This window comes from Mytilus galloprovincialis, chromosome 11 (genome assembly GCF_965363235.1).
Source record: "Mytilus galloprovincialis chromosome 11, xbMytGall1.hap1.1, whole genome shotgun sequence".
NCBI lineage: Eukaryota > Metazoa > Mollusca > Bivalvia > Mytilida > Mytilidae > Mytilus > Mytilus galloprovincialis.
The window spans coordinates 61473814-61495320 of NC_134848.1; the positions used below are offsets into that span (position 1 = coordinate 61473814).

A 21507-nucleotide genomic window follows, 5' to 3' on the forward strand; every position below is an offset into this window, starting at 1 on the left:
TCATAAACTCAATAACTCTAAAATCAAATTTTGAATCATCCTCAAAAAAGTTTATACAGATCTTCAGATTAATATAACTAAGAAGTGTGTAAATTTTTAAGCAAAAGTCATAAATCGTTTTTGAGTTACAGCGCGAACTGTAAAAAAAAACTGTTTTAGTTACAAAGTCCTGTAACTCAAAAGGTTCAACAAAAATTAAACAGATCGTTATACCATCATGACTGAAAAAACAACCAATGTTCAGTTTAATGAAATTTGGATAATATGCTGTTCCATGTTTACGACGGACATTTGTATACCATAATACGTCCCGTAAAAAATTACGGGTGTATAAACATATTGTTGGCTATTGCCTTTTTTTAGATAAAAAACGTGCAACGTTGAGGAAATAAGAACTTTGTTCTTTTATATTAGCGGCGTGTACCTTCGTTTTCGGTATTAGTTTTAAAATATCATTGGATTCCTGTGCTGCAATACAACGTCATGGATGATGAATGATAATAAAATGATAATTGACATGCATGATATTAGTAACACCAGAAGGGTTAGTCGTCTTGAGATTGCTCACTTTACATTATTTTGTTAAAAATTTCAAAGAAACAGTAATTTGTTTTATTTCTGATGATATTATTAGACTGTTTTCCTGTTAGAATCAAATGTAATAATATTAATGGCGTAGAAGTTAGCATGTGGGAGAAACAGAAACTGGAACAGTGGAATTTCACATTACGTTTCTTATTACGGAAAATACAACGCATTACGTCCCGCTAACAGTGATGTTTTGCGGAAATTCAAACGCTTAACGTCGCGCCAAGAGTTAACTCCCTTGAAACTGTATCGGATGCCCTTCAACCTATAACTTGCATTATAGTCATATAAAGAATTCTATATTTTGAACAAAAAATGATGTGTGAGCAAAACAATCATACATAATCTGTCAATATGTCAAAAAATATGGTACAACTGTCAACATTGTGTTATAATCTTCTTCACTATATAAACAAAAGTTTGAAAACGAAAATTAAAATGGCATCTCGACTATCTATAGACAAAGTACATACGCCAAAAATAAAGACGTGAATACAAAAATGACCATAGCACAATGACACACTAGCAGGATGTTTGAAAATGAAATGATATTGCTGAAAATGTTTTACTAACCTTTCAATGTCTCTTTTATTGGTGTTCTCACGTGTCTGTCTTTAGAGTGTATATCGCATGCTCCAATATTCAACAAAACATTCTAAAGGATCAAACAATAATAACAAATGTGAAAGCATTTTAATCTATATTCTTGTGACATAAAAATAGACAAAAGCGTTCAGAAAATAAAATTATTCAGTCAAATGATCATTTTTCTTTTGTCCGGAATTCGGTCATTTATATTTTAACGTTTTCCACCAAGTCCGCCGATCCCACCATTCCATCGACCACCGTTTCCCCCACGACCTCAACGCTGACTGTTTCCGCCATTTCCACCATTCCAACGACCACCATTTCCTCCACGACCCCAACGCTGACCGAATCCTCTATTCCCACCATACCAAAGATCACCATTTCCTCCACGACCCCCAAGCTGACCACTTCCTCTGTTCCCACCATACAAACGACCACCGTTTCCTCCATGACCTCTACGCAGACTACTTCCTCCATTCCCACCATTCCAACGACCACCGTTTCCTCCACGACCTCTACGCTGACCGTTTCCTCCATTTCCACCATTCCAATGACCACCGTTTCCTCCATGACCTCCACGCAGACCATTTCCTCCATTCCCACCATTCCAACGACCACCGTTGCCTCCACGACCTCTATAGTTACCGCTTCCTCCATTTCCACCATTCCAATGACCACCGTTTCCTCCATGACCTCCACGTAGTTCACTTCCTCCATTTCCACCATTCCAACGACCACTGTTTCCACCGAGACCTCCATGCTGACCGCTTCCTCCATTTCCACCATTCCAATGACCACCGTTTTCTCTATGACCTCTACGCTGAGTGCTTCCTCCATTCCCACCATTCCAACGACCACCATTTCCCCCACCTCCTCCATGCCGACGGTTTTCTCCATTCCAACCATTCAAAGTATCACCATTTCCACCCTTCGAACCATTTCCTCTATTCCCACTATTCAAAGTATCACCATTTTCACCATTCAAGGTATCACCATTACCACCATGTCGACCATTTTTGCCATTCCCACCATTAAAAGTACCACCATTTTCACCATTCCCAATATTCGAACCGTTTCCACCATTCCAACCATACCAAGTACCACCGTTCCCACCATTTCGACCGTTTCCTCTATTCCCACCATTCCAAGTACCAACATTTCCATCATTTCCAGTTCCTGTGTTCAAAGCAGGTTTAGAATATTTTCATGAAAAGGAACATGTATCATAATGTACTATAATGACGGGTCAAAAGTAATTAATTCTACGGAAATACTATATAATTAAAATAAATATGCTAGCAGTATCAATTATTTTCTTCGAAGCAGCATCTTTACAAAACTTTCTAAAAGACAAATGGATTTCTTTAATTTCATGTTCAGATATTTTATGATGCCCTGTACAACAACAACTCACATTTAAACGAGTTCTTCTATCACATATTTTCCGAGTTAATCTAAATAACTTTATTGAAGGATACTACTGATAATAGGAGTCCGTTTCATGTCTTCATAATTGAAATTAAGTACGACTTCAACTGGATCTATGAAAAACGTGAATATGCAGTTCGTATTTCAACTTTCCATCTAGTAGTCTTAGTTCCAATCGTATGACATTTTTATATCTCAATTTGTTTTACATATGTGCATAATGCAGGCTCGTAAATTGCCTGCCCTGTAAGGGCAAAAAATATTTGAACCCATTCCATGCAGAAAAGGATATTTTTTTAGGCCTTTTCATTGAATGCAATGTACCTGCCAAGAATACACGACTTGTTAATTTTTTTATTACATTTCAATAAATATGCGCCTGGAATATATTAAAAATAATTATAAACCAGAATTAGATTACGTGTCCCGGTAGAGTAAGATTTGTTTTCGCTTTATCCTGCTTTATGACTCTTTACAAGATATTTTTACTTAAGTTTAGGGAAAATTTTGCAAAGACTTAAAATGAAAGCCCCCTGAAGTTTGTATTTTTTGTGGTTTATCCGGCTTATTTTGCTGTCCAAATCGAATTAATTTTGACTTCGTTTCAAAGACACAATTTTCAAACCTTAAAATGAAAATGCACACTCAATAACTCATAATTTTATCTATCAAGTTCAAATTATAAAAACGTAACAATGTTTGTATACACCAAAAAGTTTTATTCTGGCTTTGTCAAATGCTAAGGTGATTTTTTCTGACTGGACAAATCCCATCTTTTTAACAATTCTATGCGTTCAATTTTGCCAACGTTGTCACGTCTATGTATGCAGATGCAATAGTATTTGGTGGGTAAATTTTATGTGTGCAAAGGAGTTAAGTTGGGTACTGACCGTTCAGATCCAAATATTGAACACACCTGCATGCCATTATGTTTAACCACCTTGTTGTTTTAACTAACAACCAGTGCTATAAAAATTATGCATGATCTTAACCAGTTTTTTTTTCTTTCCAGTGTTTTTTCTCCATTTATTTTTTTGTCAGTGAGCCCGCAATAGGAGGCAACTGCCTACATGCCTCTATGTAATTTAAGACCCTTGCATGTTGCGAATTATACGAACTACATTGTTATCATTATCGTACTGGGAAAGCTTTTGTATAATTTCTAATGGCTTCCACAACACTGATATAGCCATACAAATTGCTTTTAAAAAGATAATTAATATAAAAAGATTATAACTTTAGTTTGTAACGCGCACGGCAACACCAAACAAGTATAACAAAAACTTTAAAGCAAATTGTGCTACAACACTTATATGTTATATCCATAAATATTTTTTCAAAAAGATGAATACTAACTTTTGTTTCAAGGGTACATCTGTTCGCATGATATACCATTTAAGTTGTAAACGCTATAATGGGACGATTTCAGCATATTAATCGTGTCATCGTCAAAAGTTAAACAAAAACATCGAACTTTAAAGCAAACTTTAAAAAAAAATCCAACGTTATCAATCAACAGAACAAGTCAAAAAGTTTTAATTCAAACATCGTTAATATATCTCATAACACCAACACTACAACCAAGTAATAGTCTGAAATGGCCTATACCAGTACTCGAATTTACTGATTTTTATTCGACCAGTCTGAATAGGTCCGAAATCTACTGATAATAAAATTAACGGTACCAATTTCTTGCACCAGATGCGCATTTCGACAATACATGTCTCTTCAGTGATGCTCGTGGCCAAAATATTTGATAATACTTGATTGCAGTCTCAACCATACTTAACAGTCTGAACTTGTACTCAACCTTTAATCGACCAGTACTTAACCTTTTCATACGCGTCTTAACCATTTCGAACTAGTCTGAACCGTGCTCGACCTAGTCAGAACCATAATCGACCTAGTATGAACCACAATCGACCTAGTTTGAACCATACTCGACCTAGTCCGAACTATGATCGACCTAGTCTGAACCATAATCGACCTAGTCTGAAGTCTAAGTACAAAAATCATGCTCGAAAGTTTTATGAGCGTGATGTTCGGCATACGTGAAGGATTTTCTAATTTGCTGTGAACATAATTTTATCGTGTATGTAATAACTTATAATAACACTTTTAACATTAAATTAAAGTATTCAAAGTGTAAATTGCGTGTTTTTGTATTATTGACTGAAGCACGTCATTATTTTCCCTCTGTGAGCCTCTGACAGTCTGATAGTTTTTGTCTGCGTCACATCGTAACCAGTGTTAGGATGACGTTTTTGAGGTTCAAAACTGGATAAAAACGTCGTATATACCCCGTCAGTTTTCTGAATATATACTGACATCTCTGTGTTGTTATCCCACACAAACCTCGACACATTTGTAATCCGTAATATAAAATAGTATATAAAGCAAATTTAAAAAACGACACCTTTGTTTTGTAAAACCAAGAATTTAATATAATCACGATAATAGAACTTTCATAGCAATCCTTGATAGTCTTTAAAAAAAGGAAACGTGTTCCAAGATTGCTGTAAAGATTTATTTCAATTTGATTTAAATAACTGTTTTGCAAATTTAAGACATGGCGTACAAGAAGCACCTTAATAAGGGTTAATTACCTCAGCAAATATGTGTTTTACAGGTCAAAAGAAAGCTCTAGTTTTCTTAAACTCGTGTATTACTTATCTAGTGAATTCAAAAGGCCTTGCGATGTTAGTTTTACAGGATGTTGCAATTTTGAATGATAGTTATTTAGAATTTAGTACTCTCTGACGAGGTGTGATCTTTTAAATGAGTTTGTCCCAAGCAGGAGGTATAACTTTGTACTTTACCACTAATCATGGGAACAATTCTATTCAGTTCCATAAGTATTATCCCTATTTCATATATAATATATATTAAATATTCCAAATTATAAAAAGAATAGATATATTTCCAATATAAGGTTAAACACTTTCAATGATTCTGTTGGATGTTTTTACCCCATTTGAAAGATAAATATACAGGATGTTGCAATTTTGAAAGATAGTTATTTAGAATTTAGTACTCTCTGATCAGGTGTGATCGTTTTAATGAGTTTGTCCAAAGCAGGAGGTATAACTTTATACTTGACCACTAATCATGGGAACAATTCTATTCATTTCCATAATTATTTATCCCTATTTGATACATATAAGTATATGACTATTGTATTTAAACCTCAGACTTATATATATATAGTTTTTTTTTAATTTAGAAAAATTAAGTTTAAAAAAAAAACACATGGCAAACAAGAGGCACCTTAATAAGGCTTTATTGCCCTCAGTAAAGGTGTGGTTTGTTGGAAAATATTTTTTTTAAACAAAACTCCTAAATTTTGAAATTAATTTAATTTATGATAATTTGATTTAACTATCTCTATTTGATTAACCTGGGAATCATGCACTTCATGTAAGGATGTAAAAAATGTTTTTATATTTATATGTTTATATTATTGTGGCTGTTGTCATATATATGTAAATATTTTATTGTGGCTGTTGTCATATATATGTAAATATTTTATTGTGGCTGTTGTCATATACAACTGTAAATTGTAGCACTCAGAAACGTGTCCTTCCCCCCAAACGTGTCCGATTCCCCCAAACATGTCTAGTTGAAAACTGCGCCAAAGCGTGTCATTTGTATAAACGCCCAAAACGTGTCCATTTCTCAACTAACCCCCAAACGTGTCCAATCCCCAAAACGTGTCCATATCAAGCGTTATTTGATTATTGCTATTTCATTAACGTATACTAATTTTACCATTTCATTAAAAATATACATAGGCACGTTAGTACTTTTTCAAAACGGAAGAATAAAACTGGCTTTAAGTGGGGGCGTCATTTCGGCTATTTCGTTTGTAAATTGTAAGCAAACATGTTGAGTTAAACAGTACAGTTAACGGGTCAAAGTGTCCCTTTCTCTGCGCGTTAAAACTTTAATGTTCTCTCTAATTATGCATGAAATACTGACAACTGGACAATTCGCAATCAACAGTCTAAAGTTAATTTATTCAGTAGAACTGAAAAAAAACATTAAAACTTGTATGTTTTCTCTAATTTGCATGAAATACTTGCAACTGGACAATATGCAACCAGCAGTCTAGAGTTTATCTTAACAAAAGAACAGTAAAAACATTAAAACATGCGTGTTAAAATGTAAAAAAAAAAGGTAGCCTATGTTCTCTCTGAATAGAACTGCAAAAACATTAAAACTTGTATGTTCTCTCTAAATATGCATGACATACTTGCAACTGGACAATACGCGATCATCAGTTTAAAGTTTAGTTTAAAGTTAATGTGTACACTACAACTGTAAAAACATTAAAACTTGCAAAATTATTGTGCGCTCTAAATATGCATGAAGTACTTGCAACTGGACAATACGTAATAAACATTCTAAAGTTTATTTATACACTACAAAATAAATTTGCATTTAAAACCGGCGTTGATCACATAACAGTAGTCTATAAAACGTATGCATGAAATATTTGGCACTGGACGTTATGTTTCTTATCGTGTGTCTTTAGTGATGGTGGAAACCTAAAATTTATTAAAAACCAGGATAACAAGTTTATAATTTGATGGGTTTTTGAAATACACACAAACTATTGACAAAAGTTTAAAAAAAATACTGTTAAAACCCCGCCATGCAATATTTGGATAAATATAAAAGGCATCATCGGAGTTTATAAGTACAAAATAATTATCAAAGTTAACGATTAATTCAACTCCAGAACTATGTGTATGTTCGCTCTAAACGAATATGAAATACTTGCAACTGGACAATAAACAACTGCAGTCAAAGCTACTTAATAATAACAGATTAATTTTGCAATTATTATAATCATTAAAAACCTACATCGAACTAACTAAATCTGATAAATGACATCTTCATCACGTGTGTCTCCCATCATAGAATTGCCGTAAACGTTATCAGCGATTTTATTTAAGAGATACATGTAAAAGCGCTAAAAGACGTGTAACGTTTTGGCGTTAAATATTGGACACGATTTGGCGAATAACAATTATCGGACACGTTTGGGGGTTATGAAATCGGACACGTTTGGGAAATATTGTACATTTCGGACACGTTTAGGGAGAAAAGACACGTTTGGGAGAATCGGACACGTTTGGGGGGAAGGACACGTTTGGGAGTGTTACATATATGCATGTCAGTTAAAAAGAAATTTATCTTAACAGTTTAAATGTAAAAAAGTAGAGTTTATTTGGTCAAGTGTGGTTCAGACTGGTCAAGTATTGTTTAGACTTTTGTTCGAGTATGGTTTAATCTGACAACGATAGGTCGAGTACATGTCGAGAACGGGTTAAGACTGTTTCAAACTGGTCGAGTAATAGTTCAGACTATTTCCAATGCCAAAAATAAGGGTCAAATACAAATCAGTACAGTCGAGTATGGATAAGACTTTGGCAGAGTAATGTCGAGTAAAACACAGACCAATTCAGTCTGGTCGAGTAAAAACCAGGACAGTCGAGTACAGATATAGGCGATTTCAGACTTTTACTGGTTTGTAGTGAAATCTGTACATATAATACTATTAAATAAAAGTTTCTCAGTATAATGAAAAAAATATGAAACAAGACTTCTAAAATTATTTGAACTTTATAAAATATAATAATTGATATACATACGACTATTCCAAGTTCCAGAAACTGATACAACCAGATATACGGCTAAGATGATAGAAATCTTCATTTTCCTCCGTGATAGAGGGGTACAGATGTGTAAAAGTATTGATGAAGACATACAAATACGGATATAAGTAAGACAACAGGATGTGTTTTAATTCATATGAATAGTATATGTCAGTCATGGGGAGGTTTCTAATACTTTCGCATAATGATTGTTGTGTACGTTGCACAATAAAAAGAAGTGATCGCCAAATGGGTACAATATTTTATTATTTTCTGTAAAGTATAAGTAAAAAGTAGAATAAACAGTTTAAGAAGTGCATAGTGGTCAAAGGTTCGGGGTGTCTCCTAGCTTTAATATGATTGAAAACCTATACAGAAAACAATCTGACCATAGACCAGGCTTGAAATTTTAAACGTCAGGCGCGCCTTTAATAAAAATCTCCAGTTACTTTTTTCCAATTTTTTCTCACAACCATATAAGACAAGATGTCATAATAAAATAAGGCACTATCTCCAGAAAAGCGAGTGGATGTCCACATGATCGCCAATAAATACCCATTGCAAGTTTTAATAAAAATAAAATTGAGAATGGAAATGGGGAATGTGTCAAAGAGACAACAACCCGACCAAATAAAAAACAACAACAGTAGAGGGTCACCAACAGGTCTTCAATGTAGCGAGAAATTCCCGCACCCGGAGGCGTCCTTCAGCTGGCCCCTAAACAAATATATACTAGTCCAGTGATAATGAACGCCATACTTATTTCCAAATTGTACACAAGAAACTAAAATTAAAATAATACAAGACTAACAAAGGCCAGAGGCTCCTGACTTGGGACAGGCGCAAAAATGCGGCGGGGTTAAACATGTTTGTGAGATCTCAACCCTCCCCCTATACCTCTAACCAATGTATTTCTTTTGTTAAGTTCCAACGCAATCAATAAGTATTAGGAAATTAGTAATTGGTTCTGGTGGTACTGTCTGGTTAGACTTACAACCAACCTGACATATATGGCATGATTTTCAGTAACTCACATGTTCCCCATAAGCCGATACCGAAACCGAAACCAAGAATAGTAATAAGGTAAATTTTAAATGTTAGTAATGTTTAATTAACTAAACCCTTTTTATTGTTGGAAATTTAAAACACTAGATGGAGTATTAATTCAATTTAACATTTTAAAAGAATCTATCAAAAAGCCATATTTGAATTCAACGAGTATTAAATACACTGAAGTAATCGATCGTATTTGGTTGGGATCCTGATAACATGTTTAACTCCGCCACATTATGTATGTAAGTGTCTGTCTCAAGTCAGGAGCCTGTTATTGAGTAGTTGACGTTTGTTTATGTGTTACATATTTGTTTTCGTTCATTTTTTTTTCATATAAATAAGTCCGTTAGTTTTCTCGTTTGAATTATTTAGCATTTTCATTTTGGGGCCTTTTATAGCTGACTATGCGGTATGTGCTTTGCTCATTATCGCACCGCGGGTAAATTATCACGTTGTGATTGGTTTAACGCCGTCACGTGGTGACCCCTATGAGACCGTAGGGGTTAGTAAATTTCAACGGGGGTTCATGACGCGTTAATGGTGACGTCATCTATTAATATTGTTGTGTTTCATTGTTTATTTTTCAACAAAACGCAGCAGAGTCTAGCATGCATGCCTCACCTCCTATGGATTTTACCAACCCTCTATGGATCCATAGGGTAACAGTAGCGAATCATATAACTTACATTATTGACGGACGGTGACCTATAATTGTTAATTTCTGTGTTATTTTGGTCTCTTGTGTAGAGACCACATCTTCTTTTTTATATAGTTCTGCAATATGTGCAATATCGTTCCGAAAATATATATAAAGGGGTTTTTAACCTTTGTTTGACAAATGGACCAAAGGCAAACTTTTATTAAAATTTTATTATAATTGTGTGGCTACTGTTAATCTGTTTTCAGAAGAAGAGGATAAAAAAGCTTGTATGCTTTCATCGAAATTACTTTCAACAGTTTGTAACACATTTTTATGTTTTATCTCTCCATCTCCTTTTTATTTCTTTTTCTGGAACACATTTGATTGCCCCTCCTGTAGTGCTTGGTTCTTCAATACTCATCCTCAACTTTCAAGCAAATTATTTCATAGTTTAAATTGTTATCAAAAAAATAAAAACTGACTTTAACACATTTATGATGGACATACTATTTACAGTAGCAACTAGTAGCCGTTTATATTTTAAAAAAAAAATCTTATTATTTGTTCTTGGAGTAAGCAAAACTTCAAAGTTTCATAAAGCATGATATTTTGGGCAGTTCTTCGTCATGCTTTCAGATTATTGATAGCATATCCGTCAGCTGAAACATAGGAATCTATGAAGGGTAATTGGCCAAGAATTGGAAGAGGATGAACGCAAATTGTTGATGAAAAGATTCGTGCAGAAAAGTTTGTGTACAGCATTCCATAAGACGAATAAACATTTATTAAATAGTAGATTCTCGTTATAGACATAGCCGTGCTGTTATTGCACATATTGTAGAACTATGTGCAGCTATTTCACTACGACGAAACCTGCTTAATGTACATCATAAATAAATTGTAAATTACTTCCATTGGTGTATTTAAATAATGGTTGAATTTAACTTTGGTATTTGACAGATTCATGTGGATTGAGGAATTGACGTAATACTCTGTCTTTTAAATTCAAATTTAAAACAATATAATGGAGTAAAAAGGTTGAACTAATAAACATAATAAACATTAACCATTTACTTCTATTTTTGGTTTCTGTATCGGTTTCGGTTTCGGTTTCGGTATCGGCTTACGGTGAACATGTTTATTGTTTGACATTACCTTTAAGTCTGTGCCACAAGAAATGTTGCAAGATTTAAAGGCAATTCTTCTTTCTACCTAAACGTCCGACCAAAGGGATGTCATTGACAAGACCAATAATTTCCTGCCTATAAACTTATGACACCACCACATGGTATACCACTCTCCATTGCTTTTCTCGGATAGCATCAAGGGGGCCCTATTTCATCATTATAATGCAGGCTCGACGGGTATAACGTTCGACCACTTCTTATTATCAATAAACCATATTTTTTTCTAATATTATAAGAGCCTCGTCAGCGTGATCTAATGGTAATATACATTTAACAAAAATATAAAACAAAATGGTTTACTGAAATTGATCTGAAATAACTGATTTCTTTTCTAATTGTGCTAGGTGGTTTTATTTCTGTCGACAAGAATGTTTCAGAAAGGTTCTTCTTTACAGTCCAGTACGTTCAAATACTAAATCCCTGAGGTGTGCTATAGTTGATTTAGTCTCTGATGTTTGATTTTATTTATTATCATTAATTGTTTTTGGCTTTTAACTAGCTTTCAGTAACTACGAGTACTCTACAATCGTACTTTCAGGGTAATTAAACCTGTTGATACACTTTGTAATGCTTTTGTTGTTATTTAATGTTTAATTAGCTAGTGTTGTATCTTGCTTTCTATTTTTAATCAATATCAGCTTTGATAAGTTTTTGGTAGGACTATAAATTTTCACTTCTGTTCTTGTACTAAGGACAAACAATATTTACATTTTCCATCTATACTGTATACTTACAACACAATTATTTTCATTTACCTGTGTACATTATTCTATTTGGCAGCATTTTGTTCAAGGGCATAGTTGTCTTTTGGAAATGAACATTTCATCCCGTATTTTATTGATTTTGTATTTTCATTGTGTCATATATCAAATGTATTTGTTCAATGTACGTTCACTTAATATGTTAATATTTCACTTGATTGAGTTAAGCCATTTCAACTGCTATTTTATAGAGAGTCTTTCTATATAATGATGTAAAACTTTTGTTCTAGGTTAGGGTGTAGGTGAAGGTTGGTACATACTAAAGCGTTTAAATATGCTGCATTTGTTTGCATCTGTCCTAGTCAGGAATCTGATGTTCAGTAGTTATCGTTTGTTGATGAGGTTTATAAGTGTTTCTCATTTCTCTATTTCTAAATAGATTAGACCATTGGTTTTCCCGTTTGAATAGTTTTACATTAGTCATTTGTGGGGCTCATTTTATTCTGTTGTGAGGTGTGAGCCAAGGCTCTCTGTTGAAAACAGTACTTTTACCTATAATGGTTACCTTTTACAAATTGTGACTTGAATGGACAGTTGTCTCTTTGCCGTCATACCACATCTTCTTATAATTATATAGTCATACTTCTCTTTTGTAAATCCTCATTGAGTTATGTTTTTGCCATCGTCCTATTAACAACTCGAGCTGAATACAGTTTAGTATAATTTTCGGATGATTTTACGTCCGCCACCGGTTTACTACTTACAATTGGTCCAGCAGCCACTTTGTTCCTAGCTAGTTCATTTTCTAGTAATAATAGAACACCCTCAACAGCCAGTTTCAGACGAACATCCACAACACCAGTTCCAGTAATTACATCTGACTTCAAACAAATACGATACAGCACAACTCCACGCCCTGTAACACAATTGAGGCACCAACGGAAGTCTCATAGGACAAAGGCAATACACCTTCTAACAACAAATTCTGAGAGGCCCCGTTGTCCTGTAAAATCCTAAGGGACTAAAGAGTAAGAGTAGTATTATCAATATTAGAAACAGACATAAAAGTTTATAATCAAACATGTTATCACAAAAACTGGACTTAAAAAACCTTACCTGCAGGACATTCAAACTAATTGTAACAAGGGGTGTTGTACAAGCACTGGACAGGGTGTTTTGTCCACAAGATTTATAAATACCAAACAGAAAGTTATAAACAGACATATGATCATAGATGTTTTGTTGTTAGGTTTCCGTCTCATTGACGTATATACCACATCCTTTGTATATACTTCGACAGAAAATTAATCTTTACCAATCAACGTGTAATTTCTGTCAGTTTTTATTGATTACTTGTAAGTTTCTGGCAGATATTTCATAGTTTCTGTGAAATGTTTGGTAAACTTGCTTACATTACGGAATGATTAATAGTTTTATGTAGTGTATTTATATGTATATAAATATATTTATATTGTTGAAGACGATATATTTACCTTAAAATGTTTTTTTTTTGTTATTGGTGTTGTCAAGTGTCTGTCTTAACAGGTTTCAGCGAAAAACTATATATCGACAGGAAGTATATATTCATATTGGCACTATGTGCCCCTTTAATAGTAGATGTATTTCTGTATTGCTATGAATATCAGTTTATGACCAAACAAATTTGGCTGTACCTACAGAAAACTTATTAAAACGGTATTTCACATCATCAATTTTACGGTTTTCATTATGTGATCCGTGTAAACTCATTGTATCCTTGGACAAAATTATTAGTAAAGGTTATGGTTGACTTTCTGAAATTACCTAACATCACACAGCGGTATATACTGTTATTTATAGACCCCTTTTTTTATTGATTTTGTACTAACATTGTGTCATAGATCAAATGTATTCGTTCAGTGTATGTTCACTTGTGTTAATATGTCTTTTGATTGAATTGAGTCACTTCAATTTATATTTCGTAGTGTGTCTTTCTATGTTGTGATGTTACACTATTGTTTTGGCTGAGGGTGAAGGTTTGTACCTATTTAAACCTTGAAACCCGCTGCATGTTTTTGCACCTGTCATAAGTCAGGAACCTGATGTTCAGTACATTGCAGTTTTGCTGATGTGGTTCATAAGAGCTTCTCGTTTTTCATACATGTTAGACCGTTGGTTTTCCTGTTTGTATGGTTTTACATTAGTCATTTTAGGGGCCATTTATAACTTGATATAGGGTGCGAGACAAGGCTGTGTGTTGAAGACCGTACTTTGACTTATAGTGTTTTTTTTTTAAATTGTGACTTGGATGGAGAGTTGTTTTAATGGCACTCAGACCACATCTTCTTATATCTATATAAAGCATTAAACAATAAAAACAACTGTGAAAAAAAGTTTAATCTACGTTTTGTGACAGGAACAATAAATAAATCTCAAGGGAAATAAGAACATTTTTTTCACATGTTTATGTAAATAGTACGGAAATCGGTAAGTTATATTTTAGCGTTTTCCGCCATGTCCGTCATTCCCGCCATAATAGCGACCACCGTTTCCTCCATTTCTACTTTTCCATGCACCACCATTTCCTCCACTCTCTCCATACAGACCGCTCCCTCAATTGCCACCATTCCAAGTACCACCGTTCCCATCATTTTCAGGTCTGGTGTTTCAAGCAGGTTGAGGTTTAGGTCCTTGAAAATAAAATACATGATAATTTATTGAAGTGATGATTCAAAAGTAATCGATTGTTCGGAAATTAAAATCATGATATAATTAAAATAAATATGCTAGCGGCATGAAGTATTTATATGAAGCAACATTCTTACAAAATCTTCACAAAGACAAAAGACATTCTTTAGTTTCCTTTCAGATATAGTCTTGATGAGGACATACAAACAATGATTTTAGTAAAGCCACGGTTGTGTTGTAATTGATATGAATAGTTCACGTCTGTGATTGGGTGTTTCCGATACTTAGGCACAATGATTGTTTTGTAGGTTGTACAGTAAAAATAATCGCTGAATAGGAACAACCTTGTATAATATTTTCTCCGGAAAGGGAAAAGTCAAATAAACCGAAAGGAAATTCAACATCGTCAATAGTTCGGAGTGTCTTAAATCGTTATTATACTTGAAAACATATGCAGGAAGCAAACTCAACATAACCACCAGGCTTAAAATATAGAAACGGACACTTTTGTTTCACTTTTTTTCACAACCAATTCAGACAATATGTCATCATAAAATGAGGTACTTTCTACAATGAAAGAATTTATAGCAAAATATTCGCGATAACTTTCATTATGTAAACTTCTTTTTTCATTTTACAGTAGACAGTTAGGACAATAATGGAGAACAAAATATAGATGTATGTGGTAAATACGACATGGGATGATGCGTTAACGATACATAAGTATGGTATTTATTATGCTTAAGAAATAAAATTGTTTGTCATTTAAATAAACATGTTAAATGATAAGTTATTATACAAAAGTCATATGAAACTACAAGTTAAAAGAAAGGTTCGACAAAATGGTAGTGGTACAACTAACAAGGCCGATAAGATGATAGTCAGCTACATTTCCCTCTTAATTTCTAAATTTTGAATTTAATTTTTGCAACTGTCATCCAAAGTTCAAATGAAGTGAATGTTTACAATTATAGGCAACCGTACGGACTTCAACAATGAGAAAAATAAATACCGTATAGTCATCACAAATATTAGCAAGGAAGGTTATCATAAACAAATAAAACAATTTATATTATTCGTTCTGTGTATGGTAAGGTGTGTTACTACGTCTTTTGATTGAGTTAAACCGTTTGAATTGATATTTTATAGTTTGTCTTTCTATGTTGTGATGTTACACTATTGTTTCAGAAAAGGGTGAAGGTTTGGTACCAATAAAAGTTTTAACCCGCTGCAACTGTTTGCATCTGTCCTAAGTCAGGAATTTGATGTTCAGTAGTTGTCGTTTGTTGATGTGATTTATAAGTGTTTCTCATTTTTATGTAGATTAGACCGTTGGTTTTCCCGTTTGAATGGTTTAACACTAGTAATTTGTTGGGGCCCTTGATAGCTGGCTGTTCAGTGTTAGCCAAGACTCCGTGTTGGATACCGTACTTTGAACTATAATGGTTTACTTTTATAAGTTGTGACTTGGATGGAGAGATGTCTCATTGGCACTCATACCTCATCTACTTATTTCTATATATACAGTAATTATTTTCATTCAATGTACTTTGGTGCAAACTTGTACATAAACTAGTCTGGTAAAACCTGCAATACTGCCTTCAATAGCAACGTGGAGCAACGAATAGCTTTTAATAGATGAATTAGGACCAATTTATAAAGATACTTTTTATCCCGAATCGATCTTTCTATCATACAAAAAAACAGGTTGACAGATAACATGAAGCGATTCACATATACTACACGTTCATAGTCTGCTTTCGTGCCTCTGATGCGTGCCTCTGATTTCGATGGAAATAAATTATACTTTAAGCTCAATGATAAATTGCAAGATACACACAATATTCGTATAGTGTGGGATAAAATAGAAGTTCATTTTGCCGTGAGCTCTTACTTGTGAGAGAGAGAAATATATCTTTTGTTGTTTCAGTGAGGTTAAAATAATACGCTTATTGATAAGGTAATGGGATGTGTTTCAATTGGTTTGAATATTTATCGGCATATCAAGATTTCCGATCCTTGAGTGTTGTTTATAATGTTTCTTTCTTGTTGTACACCAAGACGGAAATTGTAGCTGATTGGATGCAAGCTTTAGTTTTCTGTTGATACGTAAGAGGAAAAAGGAAAAGGTTAAATGTTAACCAAGGTTCAAGGGTATCCTCAAACATTAACTTTGTCGAAAGTCGATGTAGAAAATTTTATAATCTAAAAATGATTTTTTTTTCTTTTATAAACTACCATAAAGTCAAGCAAATAAGTAAAATGAAAAAAAACCCCACTAATATTGCTAATTTTAGAATTTGTTCTGAATGTTTATCGAAATGGTCATGCTATCCATCTAACTTATTTTCCAAATTCATATTTCCTTTCCTGTGTATATGATTTGTGATTGATAAAAGTCCAGTGACACATATTTCATGAATGTTCAGGGTTATGTATGATTTGTGCACACAAACTAATATAAGTGGGGGTCGTTGATGTACTATTATTTCGTAATTAGAAATAAACAATAAAATGAGATAAAGTTATATGGTAAGGTAGTATAATATTGCTGACAACTTGTATATTTATGGATTTTAACATGTCTTTTTTCCATATTAGCTCGGTATTACCCCGAGATTGCAAAATGAGCTAAAGGAGTTTTCATATTGGCCGAGGGATTTTACCAGGGCTAGATTTAGGAATGAACGGGGAAGAAACTCGTTTTGTCACTATCAAGCAAAATTAAAGTGAAGTTTGTTAAATAAATCCTACTCAAAATATCCTAATCGCGAATACGTTTTAAATTAATTAACATATAGTAATATCATAGGTGAGCCCTTGCTCGATATGACAAAATTTATATGAGTATTGGGTGAAAATTGGGTTTGAACTTAGCCATATCGAGATACATGTACTTTCGTGTTGTTTTTTTTTTTTGTTTTTTTTTTGTTTTTTTTTTTTAAGTTTTGTACCGACGTCACATGTTCATTCCATCTGTTCCGCACCACCATTATACACAGAGCATGTGCAAATCCACCTTTGTATCGACATCATGCACAGAGTGTGTGCAAGTCCACCTTTGTATCGACAGCATGCACAGAGCATGTGCAAGTCCACCTTTGTATCGACATCATGCAGAGCATGTGCAAGTCCCGCTTTGCTCTGATAGCAGCGGCCAAACTGAATGTATTGGTCAAATCTCGCGGGACTCACTTATGATATAGTAATATCATAGGTGAGCCCTTGCTCGATATGACCAAATTTATATGAGTATTGGGTGAAAATTGGGTTACGCAGCAGACCTCAATACTATAAGCTAGTATAACGACAACACACTTATAATTCCCAATTCTAACCTTTAACATTCCCAATACTCACCCAAAACTTAAAAATTGTCTTGTATAAATGAAGAAGTCAAAATTCTTAAACAAATGGGAGTTTTGAGTCCATGACAAAACTTGAAATATCGCCATCTAAGCAAACATCAAAAAGTTAAGAAATTTCAAATGAATACATCCCATTCAGAAAACTGGTAAAAGCAAATTATGCCAACTGCTAACTATTCCGTGTACTTCTTGTGTTGTTTCTGAGACTTTCACGTGCATGCTCCATATCATGAATTTTAACAAACGTATGCAACCTATGACTTAAATTAAAGTGTTAATATTTTCAGTTGAACTGCTCTTATGTTTGTAGACACCCAGAGCGAACTATCTGTTATGCAGTAGTTTTTGCATACGTCAAGAACGGTCAAGTGGTGCATGAGCTCTAGATGGTTTTTATGTATTACATCGGGTGACTAAGAAATGTTTGGTGTCTTTGACCTTTATCCCTTATTTCCCATAATCAGGGAAATACTCTTGAATATTCAATACATCCACTACATGTATGAAATAAAAAGAATGTGTAGAGAATGACATGTGTAATATGTTGTCCATTTTTATCCATATAAAATCAGATGTTGTTTAATTACCAATGAGACAACAAACCAGCCAAGATCAAATGTTTTGATGTAAGCAATTCGCATATCTAAATAGAACAGAAACCACAAGTCTCCCTCTAAACTTAATAAACTTGTTTTCAAAACAAATTACGTTAAACAGATTATGAAAAGTAATATTTATTAAAGAAAAGTGTATTCAATACAGTACGTCTTCACAAAATTCAATTTTAACATACATGTACAAAATAGTAATTACATAATATCCTTCGAAAAATAGAGGCAAATCCAATTTAAAAAATTCTCTATTTTTACATACCTTCATACTTGTAGAAATACATAATATCCCTCAAAATACAAGTTAGTCATAGTCAATATACATAAAAGTAGTAGTAATACAAAAAATAATTAAACATGCATCAAAAGTAACAAACTTTTACTCTAAACACTTCAAATTGTCACTGAAAAGCACTGGAAAGTTTATTGACCTCACAATACGACTCGAATATAGATCTACAAATATTAGATTCAGAAACCCCTGTATTAGCCATGATGGAACTGACTGACCCTCTTCCTACCATACTTGACAATCTACTATATCTTTGGTAAGAGGACGAAGAAGACCAACCTATATGCTGCATGACGTCACTTGTAGACCCCCTTGACAAAGCTAAAGTAATAGCACAAGCTCCCCGAATTCCATGAGGGGTCTCACCGTCGTAAATATCGAGTTTCTTTAAATATTTCCTCAAACGATCATACATAGCATTCGAAGATACAGGATTGTCAGTAACATCTTTTCGATTTTTACTCAAAGTACGGAATAAATAACCAAACCGTAAATCAACTCCAAGTGCCCTGGCACCTTCCACATACCTTTCCAGTGCTTTAACTGGACAAATTAAAGTATCATCAAATCTTAAGATGGAAAATTCATTCACTTTCCCTTTTCCAAGTGTTTTGCCTACTGTGTGTGAAAATAGAAAATCGTCACCATTTGGTAATAATTTAACCTCTTGTGAAATACACAAGCCCAAGTCATTCGCTCTGTCCCCTGAAAAGTATTGAACTTTGAAGAAAGCTTGATGTCTAAGGAATATGAATCTTTCAGAGGATTTCAAAACAGGATCCAACAACAAATCATCAATATGAACACTAATTGATCGGAGTTTGTCTAAAAACAGAGGTTTTGCCTGTTTTTGTACAACATGGGATTTTGACTGCTCAAACTGAATAGCATGCAAATATTTGTCTACCTCTGGACTACACACAGGATTACCAATTTTAGTTATTTCATTCCACTCAGAACCCCGACCATTAGATTCAAATATAGCTTTTAATTGTCCTAGCATAGACTGAACAGTTCCCGCTGCTAACATTAACGGACACTGACATGAATGACTAACCAACTTACCAAGAAATTCACATGTTAAGTCATGTACTTGCGTTTTCCCCCTTGAATCCTTCATGACTATAAATCGCCTTACATCTAAAGGGGAAGCGGTTTTTAAACACTTAACAGGTTCACCTCCAAATAAAAACTTCTCAAACTCTTTTTCCAGCGAAAGTTTTTTCTTATTATAACTAGTGCTTCCAACTAAACTGTCTAAATATCTCAAACGCCTTTCCACTGAACAATTACTCGTGATTCTTTCCGAACTTTCAATCAAAACGGGGTTTTGTCCACATGACTGGCAAAATTGATACCCAACATCATTTGCATAACCACACACTAAACACTGTTCTGCTGGCAGCCAAACTCGTGGTACACCATTCTACAAAAAGGTGAAACTAAAAATGAAGTGTGCGACAATTAAACGCCATGGTAAACCATTAGTGTCCAACTTAAACCCTTTAGTAGATGGGTACAACAGGGCTTTGTGTTTATTTCGTTCAGCTAAAACATTCCATACTGACACATGTTCCCAGAAAAAGGCCACCACACTGGTCTTGGAAACAACTCAAGAACCACAAATGTACAACTCTTAACCCCAATCTGAGCACAAAACTTCAAAACGGGAAAAATTAAACAAAAAGGGGGGAACACATAAGGGTTTTTTTCCAAATTCAAGTCCTGAGAAAAAACATTAACACCATCTGAAAGAACTGTGGGGAATGGTGTAAAATGTTTTAACGGATTACCATTAGTATCATTCATAGCATTCGAGTCTAATGCCATCAAATCTGAAGTGTGGGGACCAAACCTCTCTTCAACAAATTACCACTTCATAGGAGATAACATAGCATCTGATAATCTCAACTTTCTGGACTCCCTGTCAGCAGGGTTTCTACTAGAACTAACATATACAAAACGTAGGTCCATGTTAACTGTTTTTGAAAGAGTGAATATCTTTCGCAAAACTCCATTCAACGAGGGGTCTCTACCTCCTTGATTACTCCAAGCATTAACTACCGCAAGATTATCACAAAACGCGTCCATTTGCCTCCTTAACGTGGATAGGAGAGCTATCATTCTTATTCCAAAAGTCACCAAACTCTACCGTAACCTCTTTGCAAATCATAAAGGCACCCCACTTAAAAAGCGACGAGTCAGTTGCTAAAATCAATTGTAAATGGGTTTCTAATCTCCAAGAGGCAGTTCCCTTCCAATTATCCAAAAAACGCCAATATTCTAACTCCTCTTTTAACTCTTTGTAAATGTTAATTTTCTTACTATTTTTAGAAGCAAGGCTTATGGCCCTATTGATTTCCCTTGAAAACAATCTGGCAGAGGGGACAGCAAGAAAAAATGAAATACATTTTCCTGCGAAACGTTGAAGGGTTTTAATGCCTACGTCATTGCCATCAAGGATAGATTCCCTTAAAATTCTAAATGATTCTTTTTTCTGCTCCGGCAAGATAAAGGCCAGTTTAGCTGAGTCACAAAACATTCCCAAGAATTTCAAACACCTGGTTGGTATAAAACAACACTTTTCCAAGTTTAAAAAATATCCCAATCTAACAAGAACCTGACACAGAATGTACAGACTTTTTACCAATTCGGCATGACCTGATTTCTTCTTCAAACTTGTATTTTTAAACTCGCAAACTAACCTATCATCTATGTACAATA

General features: G+C 34.1%; 1 protein-coding gene across 1 annotated transcript; it reads right to left on the reverse strand.

Moving 5' to 3' along the window:
* Window positions 1-1262: 1262 nt before the first annotated feature.
* LOC143051290 (uncharacterized) lies at window positions 1263-8363 on the reverse strand. The gene is made up of 2 exons (XM_076224241.1): window positions 8262-8363; window positions 1263-2352 (listed from the first exon to the last, which is right to left on the reverse strand). The coding sequence occupies exons 1-2, from the start codon at window positions 8323-8325 to the stop codon at window positions 1451-1453; spliced, it is 966 nt and encodes a 321-aa protein (XP_076080356.1). The 5' UTR covers window positions 8326-8363; the 3' UTR covers window positions 1263-1450.
* Window positions 8364-21507: the final 13144 nt, after the last annotated feature.